This window comes from Electrona antarctica, assembly GCF_951216825.1.
Source record: "Electrona antarctica genome assembly, contig: scaffold_306, whole genome shotgun sequence".
NCBI lineage: Eukaryota > Metazoa > Chordata > Actinopteri > Myctophiformes > Myctophidae > Electrona > Electrona antarctica.
Genome location: NW_027638739.1, coordinates 64,337 through 85,689, shown reverse-complemented (window position 1 = coordinate 85,689; position 21,353 = coordinate 64,337). Strand labels below are relative to the sequence as shown.

The 21,353-nt window shown below is 44.6% G+C and overlaps 1 protein-coding gene across 1 annotated transcript; it reads right to left on the bottom strand.

The window, feature by feature from the left end:
* Positions 1-256: 256 nt before the first annotated feature.
* LOC306917763 (scavenger receptor class F member 2-like) lies at positions 257-19,620 on the bottom strand (the record flags this gene model as incomplete). Its single annotated transcript, XM_079530674.1, has 4 exons — positions 19,379-19,620; positions 2,012-2,070; positions 1,002-1,103; positions 257-780 (listed from the first exon to the last, which is right to left on the bottom strand). The coding sequence occupies exons 1-4, from the start codon at positions 19,486-19,488 to the stop codon at positions 257-259; spliced, it is 795 nt and encodes a 264-aa protein (XP_079386800.1). The 5' UTR covers positions 19,489-19,620.
* Between the last annotated feature and the right edge of the window lie 1,733 nt (positions 19,621-21,353).

Sequence of the window (21,353 nt, the reverse complement as noted above, 5' to 3'; positions counted from 1 at the left end):
ACCCATTTTGGGGCAGGAACCCTTTTGGTGTTTTTGCCGCGCTACGAGCTTGTAGATCTGCTATTTTTGAAATATCGTGAAAATGTGCCGCAAATCTTTGAATATACTCTTTCAGAGCGAACGTTTAGAAACATAGGTTTTTTAGAATAGTCCTCAGGTCTAAATGGCTTAAGTAAAACATTTGAGTATACGTCTTTTCCCCTTAACCCTAACCCTTAACCCTAACCCTAACCCACCACATACACATACCGCCACCTCACCTGTTCCTGCAGTTCTGTCCGTAGAAGCCGGCCGGACACGGCTCCCGGCAGAACTTCCCGCGGTAGCCCGGCGTGCACGTGCACGAGCCGTCCGCCTGGTTGCACTTGCCGTGCACGCACTGGCAGTAGCGCTCGCACCGCGGGCCCCACAGCCTCTCGCGGCACAGGCAGCGGCCCGTGAACTGCTCGCACGGCGAGTTGTTGCACTGACACTGGATGGCACAGTTGCGCCCCGTCCAGCCGGGGCTGCACAGGCAGCGGCCGGTCTGCGGGTCGCACGCCGAGTTGACGCTGCAGTAGCAGTTGTTGTTGCACTGCGGGCCCCAGGAGCCCGGGTGGCACGTGCACTTGCCGCTGTCCTGGTCGCACTTGCCCTTCTGGCAGAGGCACGCGTTCTCGCAGTTGGGCCCCCAGCGGTTGTGGTTGCAGGCGCACACGCCCGTCAGGTCGTCGCACTGGCCGTTCGGGTGGCACGTGCACATGCCCTTGCAGTCCGGGCCCCAGAACTGGGCAGGGCACTCTGGGGGAGGGGGGGGGGGGCAGGGGGGAGACACTGTCGTCAGTATAAAAGGCACATTTCATCCTCTTTCAGTTACACTTTCAACGGCCTTACTATTTGTTTGTGAAATAGTTTGTTTGACCTCTGACCCTTTTAGCTAAAACAATACAACAACAACAATACAAGCAAGCCTAGCATAAGGTTAGAGCAGTGGTTCCCAAAGTGGGGTCCGGGGACCTTACTGTGGTCACAGCTAGCTCCGAAATATCCATGACGACAGCGGCACTCATTGGGTCTGACGCACACCTCGTTCTCCTTGCACGTAAAGTTGCCTTCGCAGAGAGCTATAGGGTAGAGAGACAGGTTCATGTGTTCAGAGAGCTATAGGGTGGAGAGACAGGTTCATGTGTTCAGACAGCTATAGGGTGCAGAGACAGGTTCATGTGTTCAGACAGCTATAGGGTGCAGAGACAGGTTCATGTGTTCAGACAGCTATAGGGTGGAGAGACAGGTTCATGTGTTCAGGGAGCTATAGGGTGCAGAGACAGGTTCATGTGTTCAGAGAGCTATAGGGTGCAGAGACAGGTTCATGTGTTCAGAGAGCTATAGGGTGGAGAGACAGGTTCATGTGTTCAGAGAGCTATAGGGTGGAGAGACAGGTTCATGTGTTCAGGGAGCTATAGGGTAGAGAGACAGGTTCATGTGTTCAGAGAGCTATAGGGTAGAGAGACAGGTTCATGTGTTCAGACAGCTATAGGGTGCAGAGACAGGTTCATGTGTTCAGACAGCTATAGGGTGCAGAGACAGGTTCATGTGTTCAGAGAGCTATAGGATGGAGAGACAGGTTCATGTGTTCAGAGAGCTATAGGATGGAGAGACAGGTTCATGTGTTCAGAGAGCTATATAGGATGGAGAGACAGGTTCATGTGTTCAGGGAGCTATAGGGTGCAGAGACAGGTTCATGTGTTCAGGGAGCTATAGGGTGGAGAGACAGGTTCATGTGTTCAGAGAGCTATAGGGTGGAGAGACAGGTTCATGTGTTCAGGGAGCTATAGGGTGGAGAGACAGGTTCATGTGTTCAGGGAGCTATAGGGTGGAGAGACAGGTTCATGTGTTCAGAGAGCTATAGGGTGGAGAGACAGGTTCATGTGTTCAGAGAGCTATAGGGTGGAGAGACAGGTTCATGTGTTCAGGGGAGATAGATAGAACATTATATACTATGACGTGCATTGATATATATTAGAACCCATACGTGTTGGACACTCGTCTCCAAGCTGTCCCCATCCGCTGCAGCACACAAACCCCGGCGACCTGCAAAGAGAGAAGTGTCGAGGAAAACATGAAGCACGTTGTTGCACGTTTCACACAAACAAACGGAGAGTAAACGCAGCAGCAGCAGCAGCAGCTGTACTGTAGCTCAGGTCTTTGGATCTCTGGCTTTTCTCATTGATGTGGTCGACGGCGGATTCTCCAGAAGCATGCGGTGCATTGTGTTAGGATGATCCATATGCGGAGCACATGCACGTGTAATGGTGAGAATGTGTGTGTCTCCACTCCCCGCTTGGTAAATACTAGGGACACTGAAAGCTCTCCATAACCTATTAACCTCGATTTCGTCGACTAACGCCATTGCTCCACCGGACGCGTTGCGTCTCCGTCGCGTGCGTCAAAAAACGCACCGGTTCAATTTTAATGCACGCGTCGCGTCTCCGTCAACGCAACGCGGGCAGTGGAGCCACCCTTCATTGATTAAAAAGGGAACATTCCCTGACGGTGACGGAGACGCGACGCTGACGCGCCCGGTGGAGCCCCGGTGTAATACTGTGACGAAAACTATAAATAAAACTAAAAATGAAAACTAAGCTATGATGTCTACAACTAAGAATAAATATATTGACAATTGTGTCAACAAATGAAAACTACGTAGTACGTATATGTATGTATGTATGTATGTATGTATGTATTTTACACTCGTTTGGATGCTGTAAATAGCAGATCTACAAGCTCACAATGCGTCGCAGCGCGATTTTACAGCAAGTGTCAAATCAGTCATTACGAGGGCATCAAGGGCCGCCAAAATACATTTTAGTCGACTAAATCAACTGTGGATTTAGTCGACTAAAATCGTATGACATTTAGTCGACTAAAACTAGACTAAACACTAAAAACATTCCAGGTGACAAAAATGTGACTTAAACTAAAGGTGGGAGCAGATCTACAAGCTTCCAACACGCTGTGACGCCAAGCGCTGTGAGCTTGAAGATCGGAGCCTATTTTTCCCGCTAATTGTCGTATATACGATACGAAGTGTTTAGGGATGAAATGATGTCTGTCAGGAAGGGATGGATGCTCGTCTTCTTCCTCCCACGCCTGTGACCTCTGACCCCCACAACACTTCTGCTTCCTCTGAAGTGACCTGTGACCTCTGACCCCCACAACACTTCTGCTTCCTCTGAAGTGCTGGGAGTAAATATATGGCATTCTGCCTTGAAATGATGAGCGGAGAGTTTTATCGTGGTCGTACGGGTGGAAAAACTGCTCAGAGTTTTTACTTAATTGACCTGAGATCAGATTCTATAAATGTCTTCTACATCCTGACAGTTTTCTGAAAAGCTATGTTTCTGTCAGTCGTTCTTCGATTTTTACGACTGATCTACAAGCTCATAGCGCACCACCGAGTGGCGCGCTACGAGCTTGTAGGTCTGCTATTTTTCAATAGCTAAAGCATAACATAATGCTAACACCAAAAGGAGTTCCCGCCCAAAATGGGTTACGTAAAAAGCGTCAATACTGCAATATAGAAATACTCTGTAGCAAGTAAAAGTCCGTAATTCAAAATGTACTTGCAAATGCAAATGCAAAAGTATTGGCATCAAAATGTACTTGAAGTATAGTAAAAGTAAAAGTTATCTTTATGCAGAATATGTGCTCATTTCAAGTTTTCAAACGTATTTCATAAACATAATTTGAAAATAGCCGATCTACAAGCTCACAATGTGTCGCGATAAGCTTTGTAGATCGGCTATTTTCAAATGAGCAAAATGTATACAGGCTGAAGTGCTTATACCGTTTATATTTTGTCATAATAATCATAATCTACAAAGTAACTAATAACTAAAGTTTTCAAATAAATGTAGTGGAGTAAAAGTGCAATATTTGCCGCTGAGATGTAGTGGAGTAGAAGTAAAAGTACTGGAACATTGGAAATACTCAAGTAAAGTACAAATACCTCAACATTGTACTTAACCCATTCAGTAGCCTACGGGAACCGGGACCCCTTTTGGTGTTTTAAGCATTATGTTATCCTACGGGAACCGGGACCCCTTTTGGTGTTTTAAGCATTATGTTATCCTACGGGAACCGGGACCCCTTTTGGTGTTTTAAGCATTATGTTATCCTACGGGAACCGGGACCCCTTTTGGTGTTTTAAGCATTATGTTATCCTACGGGAACCGGGACCCCTTTTGGTGTTTTAAGCATTATGTTATCCTACGGGAACCGGGACCCCTTTTGGTGTTTTAAGCATTATGTTATACTTTAGCTGTTGAAAACTAGCAGATCTACAAGTCCCGCGCTACGAGCTTGTAGATCTGCTATCTTTGAAAAATCGTAAAAATGTGGCGGATATCTTTCAATATATTCTTTCAGAGCGAATGTTTTTAACTCAAATCTTTGCTTCTGGGGGGGGGGGTCCCTGGAACAACTTATTTTCAGATGGGGGTCGGCGGCCAAATACAGATAATTCTGGGGGTCCTTGACATGTTTGAGAACTACTGACATAGAAACATGTTTTTTTTTTCCAGAAAACTGTCAGGATTTAGACGACATTAGTGTAGAATCGTCCTCAGGTCAAAATGGGCTAAGCAGTACTTGAGTAAATGTACTCAGTTACTTCCCACCACTGGTCGTGGTAAACCACCAGGCGTGTCCTAAGCCAGTGCTTCCCAAACGTCTTCGTGTCAAGGACCCCCAAATCAACATTTATTAGGACACGGACCCCCCATTAGGAGGACCCCCAAATCAACATTTATTAGGCCACGGACCCCCCATTTGAAAACATATGCCAGTGACCCCGACAAGGGAGGATTTTTACGGCTCCAGCAGTGAATCCGAAACATTAATTTCAAGGACCCCCCAGTTTCACACGCATTATGCCACAGATCCCCGATTTAATGGCATTTCTATCTCTGGTACCCCAATTTATATTGTAAAACCACTGTTAATTTAACTCTGAGAGTGTACAAATGGACCCTAACGGGTCCATTTGGTTCCATTTGTACACTCTCTGAGTTACAGACCCATAACGGTCCATTTGGTTACAAATTATCATTTAGCTGGGTCCCCCCTGGAACTCCCTCAAGTACCCCTGGGGGTCCCCGGACCCCACTTTGGGAGCACTCCATGTTCCTTATACCAACATGTCCGTACACGGACAAATGTGACCAAATTTGACTGAGGGACTGCCATTGGGTTTTTTTATTTTCTTGTGAAAGCAGGGAATCATAGCTTCAAATTGACATATCGGTTGTTCAGTTTGACCCACCAGTTTTAGAGAGATATGGCTTATAGAGTAAATGTCTTGCAGAAAACAAACAGCCAGTTGCGAAAACAGGCTTGAAAGGTTCACTTCTGTGGTCTCTAACATTACACCTAGCTACATGTTTAAGCATTTATTTCATATTTACATGTCTTCTGTGGACTCTAACATTACACCTAGCTACATGTTTAAGCATTTATTTCATGTTTACATGTCTTCTGTGGTCTCTAACATTACACCTAGCTACATGTTTAAGCATTTATTTCATATTTACATGTCTTCTGTGGACTCTAACATTACACCTAGCTACATGTTTAAGCATTTATTTCATATTTACATGTCTTCTGTGGACTCTAACATTACACCTAGCTACATGTTTAAGCATTTATTTCATATTTACATGTCTTCTGTGGACTCTAACATTACACCTAGCTACATGTTTAAGCATTTATTTCATATTTACATGTCTTCTGTGGTCTATAACATTACACCTAGCTACATGTTTAAGCATTTATTTCATATTTACATGTCTTCTGTTGTCTCTAACATTACACCTAGCTACATGTTTAAGCATTTATTTCATATTTACATGTCTTCTGTGGACTCTAACATTACACCTAGCTACATGTTTAAGCATTTATTTCATATTTACATGTCGATTTTTACCTCTAATATTTATTTCAGACATGCTCTAGTATGTGAAGAGTCTGCTTGTGCTATTAACTCATTTTGGATACAAATATAAATGAATTCAGTTTTTTCTCCTCTGGTGAAAAGCTGGAGGTTGCACGACGGCAGGCTCTCTCAGACAAATCTGGTCACAAAATGTGTCCGTGACAAAGACTTGGTCATGTCCGTGGCAAAATTTAGATTTTGTGTTTTACACACTTTTACAATGTTCTCATTCTGATCATAACACCCACTTTAACCCATTTAGGCCTGACGTCGACATTTAATCGTTTACCCGCCAGGAACATAGGAATATTAACACGTAGAATCTTGTCGCCTGCCACAAACGGAAAAGCCGTTTTAACAGCGATGTATTCATTAATGCATGTTTTAATACGATCGTATCGAAATCTACCGTCCGTTAGCTTTGTTATGCTTCTGACACAATGGGCGCGGCCATTTTGAAAATGCGCGCGCATCCACTAACATTGCCGGCTCTGTTTTCAGACGGCTTTATCTCACAGAAGCGACATTGCAGAGGACGCTTTGTCCCAGACAAGCGTTTTCAACGGCCTGTAGCAGGCGCTGTGATACTCGCGGTCCACTTTTTCCACCACCGACCGAGAGAACGAGCACCAGCTTCGTCAACACACACGGAATGGTTTCATAGTAAAATGCGATACGGATATTTGGCTCTTCAAAGTAAGTGTCACGCGTGATTAAACCATGGCAATACGCAATCGAGGGATTAATTAATGGCGGCAGGCTAAGAGTTAAAAAATGTATTTTTAAAATGTATTTTTTTCTGAAAAACCTCATGTTTCTATATCAGTGGTTCTCAATATTTCATGTCAAGGACCCCAAAGATTATATGTAATATGCCGCCGACCCCCATCTGAAAATATGGACCTCTCCAGAAGCAAAGATTTGAGTTAAAAACGTTCGCTCTGAAAGAATATATATTCAAAGATTTCAGGCACATTTTCGCGATTTTTCAAAAATAGCAGACCTACAAGCTCGTAGCGCGCCACTCGGTGGCGCGCTACGAGCTTGTAGATCTGCTATTTTTCAATAGCTAAAGCATAACATACTGTAATGCTTAAAACACCAAGAGGGGTTCCCGCCCAGAATGGCTTAATGACTAAAACTAAGACGAAAAATGTTTGTCGACTACCTTTTTCCACTGATGAAAACTACATGGAAACTAAATTAAAACAAAGCTATGATGACTAAAACTAAGACTAAATATACTGACAATTTCGTCAACAAATAAAAACTAGACTAAAATGTCAGGAAAGGACTAGTGGACAAGAGATCCAGTATAAGTCATTTTACAATTGGTCTCATGCGCTGCGACGCGTTGTGAGCTTGTAGATCGGCTATTTTCAGCAAATGTAAAATCAGTCATTACGACGGCAAAGGCCTGCCGAAATACATTTTAGTCGACTAAATCACCTGTAGATTAAGTCGACTAAAATCTCATGACATTTAGTCGACTAAAACTAAACTAACACTAACACATTCCAGGTGACTAAAACTAAGTGAAAACTATTCAAGAGACTGTGACTAAAACTAAAATAGCTGCCAAAAACAACACTGCTTGAGTGCCGTGTTTTTGTATTTTTGTATGTGTTTATGAGGTGACAGTGACATCAAACAAAAAATGTTTGGTCAAACCATGTGACTCCCATTGGAAATGCATTGAGGCGGCCATGACACACAGAATGTTTGGTCAAACCATGTGACTCCCATTGGAAATGCATTGAGGCGGCCATGACACACAGAATGTTTGGTCAAACCATGTGACTCCCATTGGAAATGCATTGAGGCGGCCATGACACACAGAATGTTTGGTCAAACCATGTGACTCCCATTGGAAATGCATTGAGGCGGCCATGACACACAGAATGTTTGGTCAAACCATGTGACTCCCATTGGAAATGCATTGAGGCGGCCATGACACACAGAATGTTTGGTCAAACCATGTGACTCCCATTGGAAATGCATTGAGGCGGCCATGACACACAGAATGTTTGGTCAAACCATGTGACTCCCATTGGAAATGCATTGAGGCGGCCATGACACACAGAATGTTTGGTCAAACCATGTGACTCCCATTGGAAATGCATTGAGGCGGCCATGACACACAGAATGTTTGGTCAAACCATGTGACTCCCATTGGAAATGCATTGAGGCGGCCATGACACACAGAATGTTTGGTCAAACCATGTGACTCCCATTGGAAATGCATTGAGGCGGCCATGACACACAGAATGTTTGGTCAAACCATGTGACTCCCATTGGAAATGCATTGAGGCGGCCATGACACACAGAATGTTTGGTCAAACCATGTGACTCCCATTGGAAATGCATTGAGGCGGCCATGACACACAGAATGTTTGGTCAACCATGTGACTCCCATTGGAAATGCATTGAGGCGGCCATGACACACAGAATGTTTGGTCAAACCATGTGACTCCCATTGGAAATGCATTGAGGCGGCCATGACACACAGAATGTTTGGTCAAACCATGTGACTCCCATTGGAAATGCATTGAGGCGGCCATGACACACAGAATGTTTGGTCAAACCATGTGACTCCCATTGGAAATGCATTGAGGCGGCCATGACACACAGAATGTTTGGTCAAACCATGTGACTCCCATTGGAAATGCATTGAGGCGGCCATGACACACAGAATGTTTGGTCAAACCATGTGACTCCCATTGGAAATGCATTGAGGCGGCCATGACACACAGAATGTTTGGTCAAACCATGTGACTCCCATTGGAAATGCATTGAGGCGGCCATGACACACAGAATGTTTGGTCAAACCATGTGACTCCCATTGGAAATGCATTGAGGCGGCCATGACACACAGAATGTTTGGTCAAACCATGTGACTCCCATTGGAAATGCATTGAGGCGGCCATGACACACAGAATGTTTGGTCAAACCATGTGACTCCCATTGGAAATGCATTGAGGCGGCCATGACACACAGAATGTTTGGTCAAACCATGTGACTCCCATTGGAAATGCATTGAGGCGGCCATGACACACAGAAGACACAGGACACAAGTGCGTCTTGCAAATGGTAAATGGTGCATTTATATAGCGCCTTTATCCAAGGCGCTTTACATAGATGTGCATTACATTCACCCATTCACACACACATTCATACACCGATGGCGGCAGAAACTATGCAAGGTACCAACCAGCACATCGGGAGCAATTTGGGGTTCAGTGTCTTGCTCAAGGACACTTCGACACTAACTCTGGGGGAGCCGGGGTTCGAACAGGCAACCTTGCGGTTACCATCCAGCCACTCTACCCCTGAGCCACCGCCGCCCCCTAGTGGCCACTCTACCCCTGAGCCACCGCCACCCTCTTGCGTGTGTCTTAGGTTTGAGTGAGGCCTTATGACCTGGTGGGCCTGTCCACAAAAACTCTTTTTCCTTCTTATGAATCTTATACTCCTGGTGTGACGTACCAGGAGACCGTTGTGGGCTGTGTCCCAATAGACGTACCAGGAGACCGTTGTGGGCTGTGTCCCAATAGACGTACCAGGAGTCCGTTTTGGGCTGTGTCCCAATAGACGTACCAGGAGTCCGTTTTGGGCTGTGTCCCAATAGACGTACCAGGAGTCCGTTTTGGGCTGTGTCCCAATAGACGTACCAGGAGTCCGTTTTGGGCTGTGTCCCAATAGACGTACCAGGAGTCCGTTTTGGGCTGTGTCCCAATAGACGTACCAGGAGTCCGTTTTGGGCTGTGTCCCAATAGACGTACCAGGAGTCCGTTTTGGGCTGTGTCCCAATAGACGTACCAGGAGTCCGTTTTGGGCTGTGTCCCAATAGACGTACCAGGAGTCCGTTTTGGGCTGTGTCCCAATAGACGTACCAGGAGTCCGTTTTGGGCTGTGTCCCAATAGACGTACCAGGAGTCCGTTTTGGGCTGTGTCCCAATAGGCAAACACTTGCTGGAAGATCAATGAACTCCCAACACGGCACGTTGTGAGCTGCACTATTTCCGACAGAGAGATTTGGGTGTAGAAGTGAAAAAGAAGCAAGTATAGAACACAATACAGGGGCTGGTGAAGTGTAGCCTAATTCAGGTCAAACTTGGGGTCCTTGGAATTAAAATGCTTGAGAATCACTGCTACAGCTGTACAGATCTTCTCTTCTGGGGGGTCCCTGGCATATCATTAATAATGGGGGTCCACAGGCTAATGAGGGTCAATGTGGGGGTCCTTGACATGGAAAAGGTTTGAGAACGACTGCTATATAGAGCACCGAAGTCTGACGTCAATACCAGTAGAGGGCGCTAAGTCCACGGGTTTGTGTACTTTTATATTTGCATTGTAATCCCCCCCCCTCCCCCCCGGCACAGGGGGGTTTTAGATCGCCTCATATAAGAACTGTGTTTGAAAAATATACAAATATAAAATATACAAATCATCCTGGCCGTCTCACAGAATAAGAGTAAGAATCAACGTGACTGAGAGAAAACGCTGCCGAATTAGTTACATTTTCATACATTTTCATATTAAATGACTGACTGTCTTAATCCATTCTGGGCGGGAACCCCTTTTGGTGTTTTAAACATGTTATAATTTAGCTATTGAAAAATAGCAGATCTACAAGCTCATAGCGCGCCACCGAGTGGCGCGCTATGAGCTTGTAGGTCTGCTATTTTTGAAAAAAACGTTAAAATCATCATCAACGCAAATCATTGAATATATATTTCAGAGCGAACATTTTTAACTAAAATATTTGATTCTGGGGGGTCCCTGGAACAACATATTTTGAGATGGGGGTCCGTGGCCCAATAGAGATAATTCTAGGGGTCCTTGACATGAAAAAGGTTGAGCACCACTGACATAGAAACATAGGTTTTTTTTTTAATCGACCTCAGTCCAAAATCGGTTAAACGATACAGAGACACCTCCCCAGCAATATCGCCGAGACAGTTTGTTTATTTTATATGGACCACAATGCTTATTTGAGAAACAATTGTATGTTGTTATTTGTGTTATTTACCAGCTCAGTGGCCTTGTGGTTAGAGTGTCCGCCCTGAGACTGGGAGGTCGGGGTTCGATCCCCGGCCGGGTCATACCAAAGACTCTAAAAATGGGACCCAGTGCCTCCCTGCTAGACACTCAGCACTTGGGCTGGATTGGGGGTAAGTCCCTGCGACATACTAGCGTCATGTCCAGGGGGTGTACTTGTACATCAAGCTGCCTCACGCTACAGAAACAGGAGATAGGCTCCTGCCCTATGGGCCTCATGGCTCGGCAAGGCTACTTACTTACTTACTTATTGGTGTTATTCTCTATAGAGAATAACTTCCGTGAACCAGGGGATGAGCGAGTGACGCCAGGACTGCGGCCAGGCTCTATTTAGTACCTCCTTTTGGTCTGAAATTCTATTCCATTTTTCGGGACACTGACTTATTGGAGGGATGCGATGAGAGACTGCCTCCTATAATCTTGACAGATTCCAGTCGGGCGTTGTATGGAGTTGACCCCGCTTGACCTTTGACCCCCGGTCAATCCATGTCAGCACTCCGAGTCCGGAAGACGGATTGCATTCGTCGTGTTTGTGGCCGCAACAAAATGCAGTGCAACGTTAAGTAAAGCATGCATTCCTGTTCCTCTTTCAGGATTACACAGAGTTCTGCTCTCACGCTCTGCTCTCTCACTCTGCTCTCTCACGCTCTCACTGCTCTCTCGCTCACTCAGCAAAACACGTCACAACTTCTTCAACAACAACTTCTCCATTTTGCACCGTTTTTTACCGTATGTTCCACCGAATGACGACAAGCTGTGGGTCTTTGAGGAAGTGTGTATAACCTACAATCTACAATCTGCTATTTTTCAATAGCTAAAGCATAACATAATGCTAACACCAAAAGGGGTTCCCGCCCCAAAATGGGTTAAGTACAAATGTGAGGTATTTGTACTTCACTTGAGTCATTCCAAATCCCGATTTCTTTTTACTTCTACTCCACTGCATCTCAGACCACTACACTTATTTGAAAACTTTAGTGACTATGTTGATTTTGATTATTATTGTTACAAAACATACATTAATTAACCACTGCATCCCTGTATTGCATTTCGTCCGTGTGAAAATAGCCGATCTACAAGCTCACAATGCGTCGCAGCGCAACGCATTGTGAGCTTGTAGACCGGCTATTTTCAAATGATAATTTGAAAACTTGAAATGGGATATTATTGGGCATACTGAGCACATTTACTTTTGGTACTTTTAAGTGGTAAATGGTGAAAATTTAGCGCCTTTATCCAAGGCGCTTTACATAGATGGTGCATTACATTCACCCATTCACACACACATACATACACCGATTGCAGCGGAAGCCATGCAAGGCACCAACCAGCACATCGGGAGCAATTTGGGGTTCAGTGTCTTGCCCAAGGACACTTCGACATGTAGACAGGAGGAGCCGGGATTCGAACCACCGACCCATGGATCATTGGACGACCTGCTCTACCTCCTGAGCCACAGTCGCAAGTGCATTTTGATACCTATTACCAATACGTAGTATTTCTATATTGCAGTATTGATACTTTTACTCCTGTACCAAAATGCGAGTACTTTCAGTTCCACCACAGTTTGTGACACATCCAACATGTGGCTTATTATTCAGCAGTTTAATTTAGTAACATGAGGATATCGGGCAGGAAATGTTTCACCAGATGAATGAAAGTCACATGAAGACTAAAGCCTAAATATTGAAATTGAACAGCATGTAAACGCCACCGTGGACGTGACTCCTCGGGGATTGAAGATCAGCCACTTAAAACGCTTCATGGGGTCACTCCCCCGTGCAGACCCTTAAAACGCTTCATGGGGTCACTCCCCCGTGCAGACCCTTAAAACGCTTCATGGGGTCACTCCCCCGTGCAGACCCTTAAAACGCTTCATGGGGTCACTCCCCCGTGCAGACCCGGGTCTATATTCGACCCCCTTGAAATGAAACAGGTTGAAAACCACATATTATTATGACAGGATACTGGGGTTCATGTGGTTAGTTAGTTAGAGGCCATTCAAGTGCAACATCTCAAATGTATAGGGCCAAGTTAATCCATTTTGGGCAGGAACCCCTTTTGGTGTTTTAAGAGTTACGTTATACTTTAGCTATTGAAAAAATAGCAGATCTACAAGCTCATAGCGCGCCGAGTGGCGCACTACGAGCTTGTAGGTCTGCTATTTTTTGAAAAGTTGTGAAAATGTGGTGCAAATCTTTGAATATATATTTCAGAGCGAACAATTTTAACTAAAATCTTTGCTTCTAGGGGGTCCCTGGAACAACATATTTTGAGATGGGTCCGTGGCCCAATAGAGATAATTCTGGGGGTCCTTGACATGAAAAAGGTTGAGCACAACTGACATAGAAACATGGGTTTTTCAGAAAACTATTAGGATTTAGAAGCCTTTTTCTTAATCGACATCAGTCCAAAATGGGTTAAATTAAGGGGACAAGCTGGTCAAACTGAACACTTCAAACATTGACATCTTGCCGATGGTCATCCACCAGTCAGGGGCATTGTGGTTAGTTAAGAGTGTCCGCCCTGAAACTGGGAGGTTGGGGTTCGATCCCCCCACCGGGTCATACCAAAGACTGTAAAAATGAGACCCGCAATGCCCTCCCTGCTTGGCACTCAGCAACAATGGCTTGGATCAAATCAACTAATCAAATGATTCCCGGGCGTGAGCGACACGGCTGACCGCTCCAAGAGCTGTTGTCAGATGCGGAGAATAATTTCACTGCGGTAACATGTGTGACAAATCGTAAGGACTTTGACTTTTGATGGTAACAAGACAGGACACACGGACAGCTGGACCGTAACAGGACAGGACACACGGACAGCTGGACCGCGGTGGAATCTATACAGCGAGAGAGGTGACGAAGCTGCTCTTGGTGGTTTATATAGTTTTGCATCTCAGTTGGAACCGGATTGAGAAATGCAGAGGCTTTTTGATAAGATCAACTATTTGTCCTTTTTGTGCTCCAGGAACACTCCCACTGCTACAGCCTGTAACTAACCGCACATTCCTACAGTTTGATGTCCATCTGGCTGCTCCAGCCTGACTTTAACACAGTGGTTCTCAACCAGTGGTCCGGGGACCACCAGTGGTCCTTGAGAGGGATCCAGGTGGTCCCCATGCAGCTAAATGATGGAGAGTTGGTAACCAAATGGACCCTTATAGACCCTCTTGAGATCGTAAAATGAAACCAAATGGACCCGTACGTATGGGTCCATTTGGTTTCATTTTACGATCTCAAGAGTTAAATTATTGTTAAACATCTGCATTACGTAACTTACAAGAGGTCTACATACACAATTAGAGACTGCAGAATAATTGTTATTTTGATCAACGTTTTCCTGATATCTCTCTTAACACATTTTGGGCGGGAACCCCTTTTGGTGTTAGTATTATGTTATGCTTTAGCTATTGAAAAATAGCAGATCTACAAGCTCATAGCGCGCCACCGAGTGGCGCGCTACGAGCTTGTAGGTCTGCTATTTTTGAAAAATCGAAGAACGACTGACATAGAAACATAGCTTTTTCAGAAAACTGTCAGGATGTAGAAGACATTTTTAGAATCTGATCTCAGGTCAGAATGGTACCACAGCATGAACAAAATCCTGTCCAACGACAACAAAACATTCTAAGTTTTGGGTTTGAGAGGCTAAATGTCATGGAATGGTGGTTCCGTGGCTCAAATGCCCAATACATAACGGGCCTTGCCCTCGATACAACTAGGGTTGAAAAGACCCTGCATGCTTTAGCATACAAAGAGCACATGACCTCCTTAACACACACACACACACACACACACACACACACACACACACACACACACACACACACACACACACACACACACACACACACACACACACACACACACACACACACACACACACACACACACACACACACACACACCATAATAACCAGCCTTAGGACGTGCTACACACATTTCAATATGGGGATGTGAGACTGCAACAGTATAGGCCAGTGGTTCCCAAACTTTTTCATGTCAAGGACCCCCAAATTGACACTAATTATCCCGGGAATTTGAAAAAGTATATCCCATGCAGGGACCCCCATAAGAGAAGAGTTTTACGGCTCTAGCAGTGATTCTCAACCCGTTTAATTTCAAGGACCCCCAGTTTGACACTAGCATTAGTCTACGGACCCCCATTTAATGTTAATCTCTATAGGACCCCCGATTTATATTGTAAAATCAATAATAATTGAGAGCGTACAAATGGAACCAAATTGACCCATAAGGGTCCATTTGGTTCCAAACTATCATTTAGCTGGGGACACCCTGGAACTCCCTCAAGGACCCCTGGGGGTCCCCGGACCCCACTTTGGGCTACAGTTTGCTTGCTGCACCTTCCCGGTGAGGGAAAACAATTAAACAAACACAACCACCAGAAATCCAAGATATTGTAGCCAAATGCTGCTGAAGAAGAAGAATAAGAATAAGAATAAGAATAAGAATAAGAATAAGAATAAGAATAAGAAGAAGAAGAAGAAGAAGAATTGTATATTAACCCAATTTGGCCTGACGTCGAAATTTAAAAAATGTCTTCTAAATCCTGACAGTTTTCTGAAAAACCTTATGTTTCTGTATCAGTGGTGCTCAATATTTCAAAAATAGCAGACCTACAAGTTCGTAGCTACAAGTTCATGAGCTTGTAGATCTGCTATTTTTCAATAGCTAAAGTATAACATAATGAAACACCAAAAGGGGTTCCCGCCCAGAATGGGTTAAACTCTGTATACATGCAACTGTCCATTTGGTATAGTTCCAGTTGTTGGAGTTAAATTGGGCCAACGTTTTACTGTGACAAAGTTTGTGTTATTATTGCTCTTGGGCCTAAAATATATAATATCTTCAATCTGTGCACACTGTCTGTGGCACAGGAACGTTGACCTGATCATTAAGGATTGATTGGTTGATTGATTGATTGATTGAAGTATTTATTAACAGATTGCAGAATTACAGTAGCCTATACATTTCAAGCACAACTATCAGCTCTGCTTTGGAAAACATGCCATAAGACTGGGGTGTTCAAGGTCGTATATACAGTACCATAAAACATGCCATAAGACTGGGGTGTTCAAGGTCGTATATACAGTAAAACATGCCATAAGACTGGGGTGTTCAAGGTCGTATATACAGTAAAACATGCCATAAGACTGGGGTGTTCAAGGTCGTATATACAGTAGGCTGTCCTTGTCCAGCCTATACATGATCGTTTTTAGGGAAATTGATTATGATTTTTAAATTTAACTTGACATGTTATGGTCTCTTTCTCGTTCGTGCCTGCCCCCAAATACTTACTAACATCCCTGTTAATATGCGTATAAATACTTACTAACATCCTGTTAATATGCGTATAAATACTTACTAACATCCTGTTAATATGCATATAAATACTTACTAACATCCCTGTTAATATGCGTATAAATACTTACTAACATCCTGTTAATATGCGTATAAATACTTACTAACATCCTGTTAATATGCGTATAAATACTTACTAACATCCTGTTAATATGCGTATAAATACTTACTAACATCCTGTTAATATGCGTATAAATACTTACTAACATCCCTGTTAATATGCGTATAAATACTTACTAACATCCTGTTAATATGCGTATAAATACTTACTAACATCCCTGTTAATATGCGTATAAATACTTACTAACATCCTGTTAATATGCGTATAAATACTTACTAACATCCTGTTAATATGCGTATAAATACTTACTAACATCCTGTTAATATGCGTATAAATACTTACTAACATCCTGTTAATATGCGTATAAATACTTACTAACATCCTGTTAATATGCGTATAAAAACAGGACATAAAAACGTAAAAAGAAAAAAATCAAAGAAAAAAAAAAAAATTTAACCACAACGTATATTTGGGCTCATCAGCAGATGCCACGAGTGCTATGCAGATCTGTGCAGACCAGTGGCCCCCCGGGGACCACCAGTGGCCCCCCGGGGACCACCAGTGGCCCCCCGGGGACCACCAGTGGCCCCCCGGGGACCACCAGTGGCCCCCCGGGGACCACCAGTGGCCCCCCGGGGACCACCAGTGGCCCGGGAGTGTTGTTGCGCATGTATGGATCAAACACGTATTACTGCAGCTGCTTATTGGGAACCTTTATTAGGACCTCTGCTCTCCTCAATGTATATATAGGCTACATCACTTTAGATTAGGCCTCGTATAAGTATTAGAGAAGTGTTACATAATTTGAACAAAGATTTCGCTCCGCATCATATAAGCCTAAACAGTTGAGTCGTGTAGAGGGAGGAGGAGGACGGACGGGTCCACGGGGGACCCGTCCGTCCCCCCCCGGGGGGCCACTGGTGGCCCCCCGGGGACCACCAGTGGCCCCCTGGGGGGCCACCAGTGGCCCCCCGGGGACCACCAGTGGCACGGGGGGACCACCAGTGGCCCCCCGGGGACCACCAGTGGCCCCCCGGGGACCACCAGTGGCACGGGGGGACCACCAGTGGCCTCCCGGGGACCACCAGTGGCCCGGGGGGACCACCAGTGGCACGGGGGGGACCACCAGTGGCCCGGGGACCACCAGTGGCCCGGGGGGACCACCAGTGGCACGGGGGGACCACCAGTGGCCCCCCGGGGACCACCAGTGGCCCGGGGGGACCACCAGTGGCACGGGGGGACCACCAGTGGCCCGGGGGGACCACCAGTGGCACGGGGGGACCACCAGTGGCCCCCCGGGGACCACCAGTGGTCCTTTGGCAGGGTTGAAGGTGGTCCTCAGTTAAAAAAAATGATGGAGAGTTGGTAACCAAATGGACCCTTACAGATCTTTAACTTTTTTTTTTACACTCTCAAGAGTTAAACAATTATTGTTAAACATCTGCATTATACTTATTTTACAAGAAAGTCTATAGACAAATATCTCTAATTATTAGAGAATGTAGACGTTTGCTTGTTATCTCTCCTGTAATGGTGCCAACATCAATAGGCTATACTGACATGGAATTGTGGAAAAATGTTCTAAGTTTTGGATCTGCTATAGCAGTGGTTCCCACACTTTTTCATGTCAAGGACCCCCAAATTGACACTAATCAGCCCCGCGGACCCCCATTTGAAGGTTTTTTACGGCTCTATAGCAGTGATTCTCAACTCGTTTAATTTCAATGACCCCCCAGTTAGACATGCATTAGGCTACGGACCCCCATTTGATGGCATTTCTATCTCGGGGAACCCAATTCATATTGTAAAATCAATGTTAATTTAACTCTGAGAGTGAACAAAATGGAACCAAACACATTTGGTTCCATTTGTACACTCTCAGAGTTACAAACCCATAAGGGTCCATTTGGTTCCAAACTATTATTAAGCTGGGGACCCCCTGGAACTCCCTCAAGGACCCCTGGGGGTCCCCGGACCCCACTTTGGGAACCACTGTGCTATAGGCTACATCTGGTTGAGGGAGTTCCAGGGGGTACCTATAGCTCAATTAGAGATAGTTAGGAACCAAATGGACCCTTATGGGTCTGTAACTCAGAGTGTATAAATGGACCCTAACAGGTCCATTTGGTTCCATTTGTTCACTCTCAGAGTTACATTTAACAGTGATTTTACAACATAAATTGGGGTACCAGAGATAGAAATGCCATTAAATCGGGGGTCCGTAGCCTAATGCGTGTGAAACTGGGGGGGGGGTCCATGAAATGAATGTTACGGAAACCCTGCTATAGAGCCCTAAAAATCCTCCCTTATCCCGTCACTGCATCATGGCATAGGGGGGGGGGGGGGGGGGGGTCCGTGACCTAATACATGTTGATTTGGGGGTCCTTGACACGAAAAGGTTATAATGCAGGGCTTTGATGACATGTGAGACGGGTTGAAAACCCACTGGTGTAGACAGAGACCATTAGTGCAGCGCCCCCTATGGAGCATTAATATAAAGCTATAGTGGGATCCAGATGTAAAGTACACATCTGGACCGCTGCGTTCCTTCCTTCAGTGGACCCGTCCGTCCTCCTCCTCCCTCTACACGACTCAACTGTTTAGGCTTAGATGATGCGGAGCGAAATCTTTGTTCAAATTATGTAACACTTCTCTAATACTTATGGCCTAATCTAAAGTGATGTAGCCTATATATACATTGAGGAGAGCAGAGGTCCTAATAAAGGTTCCCAATAAGCAGCTGCAGTAATACGTGTTTGATCCATAAATGCGCAACAACACTCACAACTAAGTTATGTTCTTTTGAGAGAGATCCGCTATTCCATTAGTATTGAGAACTATAGGCCAAAGTTAACATGCTGTTACCGTTAATATACGGATGGATGTGAATACTGTGCTTACCCCGGGGTTTTGCATACGTTCCTGCCCTTGGGGTTGATCTCTTGACAGAAACTGGAGCAGATAAATAGACAAACAACGGCGACAACAGCGAAATAGTTTTTCAATTCCATTGTACAAGAAGCAGCATCCTCCTTCTGCTAGACGACCGTTTTGCTCCACATTTCTCCTCTCGTCCAACAAATGGTGTTTTCACTACAGTGCGTCCAAAAACCCCAATGTTGTTTCATCAATAATCCAATCCAACAGCGATTAACTGGCGGTATAACTTTGTTCACTTTATAATATAAATATTAAATCTTCCAACAAGGGGGAGAAGGGCTTGCCGACGGTCCTATAGTCTACGCCATCGACGAAACCCAACATTCGAAAAAGTGTGGCGACAGCAATCCCCAGAGCACGGTCTCGTCTCCCCCCCACAACCACCCCAAAGAAAAGTTGAAGAAAACCCCCCAACTAAACTAAAAGTTAGCAATCACGGTATTCTCGAAAGATGGCTTTCCCCCGGTGTCGTGCCATTATCTCCATGAACATTTCTAAAACAAAAAGAGCTCATTGTTGTGCAAAAAAGCCGATCAACGGTCCACCAAACATCCCGTTATATGGAACAAAAAAATAAACAATAAAACAGCCTCTTTTTGTCATTAACGTCTTCGCCGTATTCCTATAAATGTAGAATAGGCTAAATGAGGGAGGCAGTTTAGCTTTCTTTTCCTTTTCAACTATCCGCGAAGATAAAGTTTTTTAATCCGTAGCTTTTTTTTGTCCTCTCTTGCTGCTCTCTCAGGAGTGGCAGGAGGGAAATTCCTGATTTGTTACTCTATCCTTGGCTGGCTCAGTCGAACCGACGGCCACAGTCACAGTGTGTGTGTGTGAGCTTTAGTGTGTGCGCCATGTGTGCGCCACCAAATTTACATAGGAGGAGATCTACGGGCGGTGTGTGTGTGTGTGTGTGTGTGTGTGTCGTTGAAATAACTTCATGTAGGCCTAAACCACTGGCCATTGTTGTAGGGCAGGCCTATAGTCAACATTGTCTTAAGTAAGTAACTTATACCCGATCGATTCACATCTGGGACGAAAACCATTACTTCAATATAATTAAGTCATCATCATCATCATATACAGCAGAATAGAATGTTTTGATGTTTTGATGAATTGAAAACGGTGGGCCCTCTTGTAAACAAGTGTAATGCTTTATGGTGTCGTCCACTCACTGCTAACAGTTTTTGTATTGAGTTGTGCTTGAAATGTACTGAAATTCTGCAAACTGTTAATCAATCAATCAAAAAAAAATCATTCGCCATCAATCACACTTTTATGTGGGTGATTCATAGGCAATAATAATAATAATAATAATAATAATAATAATAATAATAATAATAATAATAATAATAATAATAATCTTGTGTCCAGGGAAGATGTGTAACCATAGTGTGTGTAACAGCAGCGCTGAAGTGTGATTATATTTATGGAACAATGGCGCCACCGTCTGTTCGCATGTGCGAACTGCCATTGGTACCTTTAGTATACGCCTAGAAATGAGATATATGGATTGGTAAATAATATTCATAGATCTATACAATATAGCCTAATGGCTACCGAAGATTACACATTTACTTTATTTGTATATACTGTCTTGTTAGCTTTTCTCGAAGAATACTATTACTATCCACCAACCAAAACGGTGCGTAAGTGGTCAGCTGTTGCAACTTGCATCGTGTAGGCCTACACAGTGTTACACACTTCAGGACACGCACCCGAAAATAGCCGATAATATGCAAGCTCACAAATGAACGCGTCGCTCGGCTTGGGGAGCTACAGCTCCGTTTGTAACCTCTAATCAACGTTTACAGATGCATGATTTTTTTTAATTTATTTGTATTAGGTCAGTCAGTCATAGTCAGCCAGTGCGCTCTGTCTGGACAAACAGGGTGCTGAGGTGATGTTCCGCCCGTCGGCTGAATAAAGACGTTTTCAA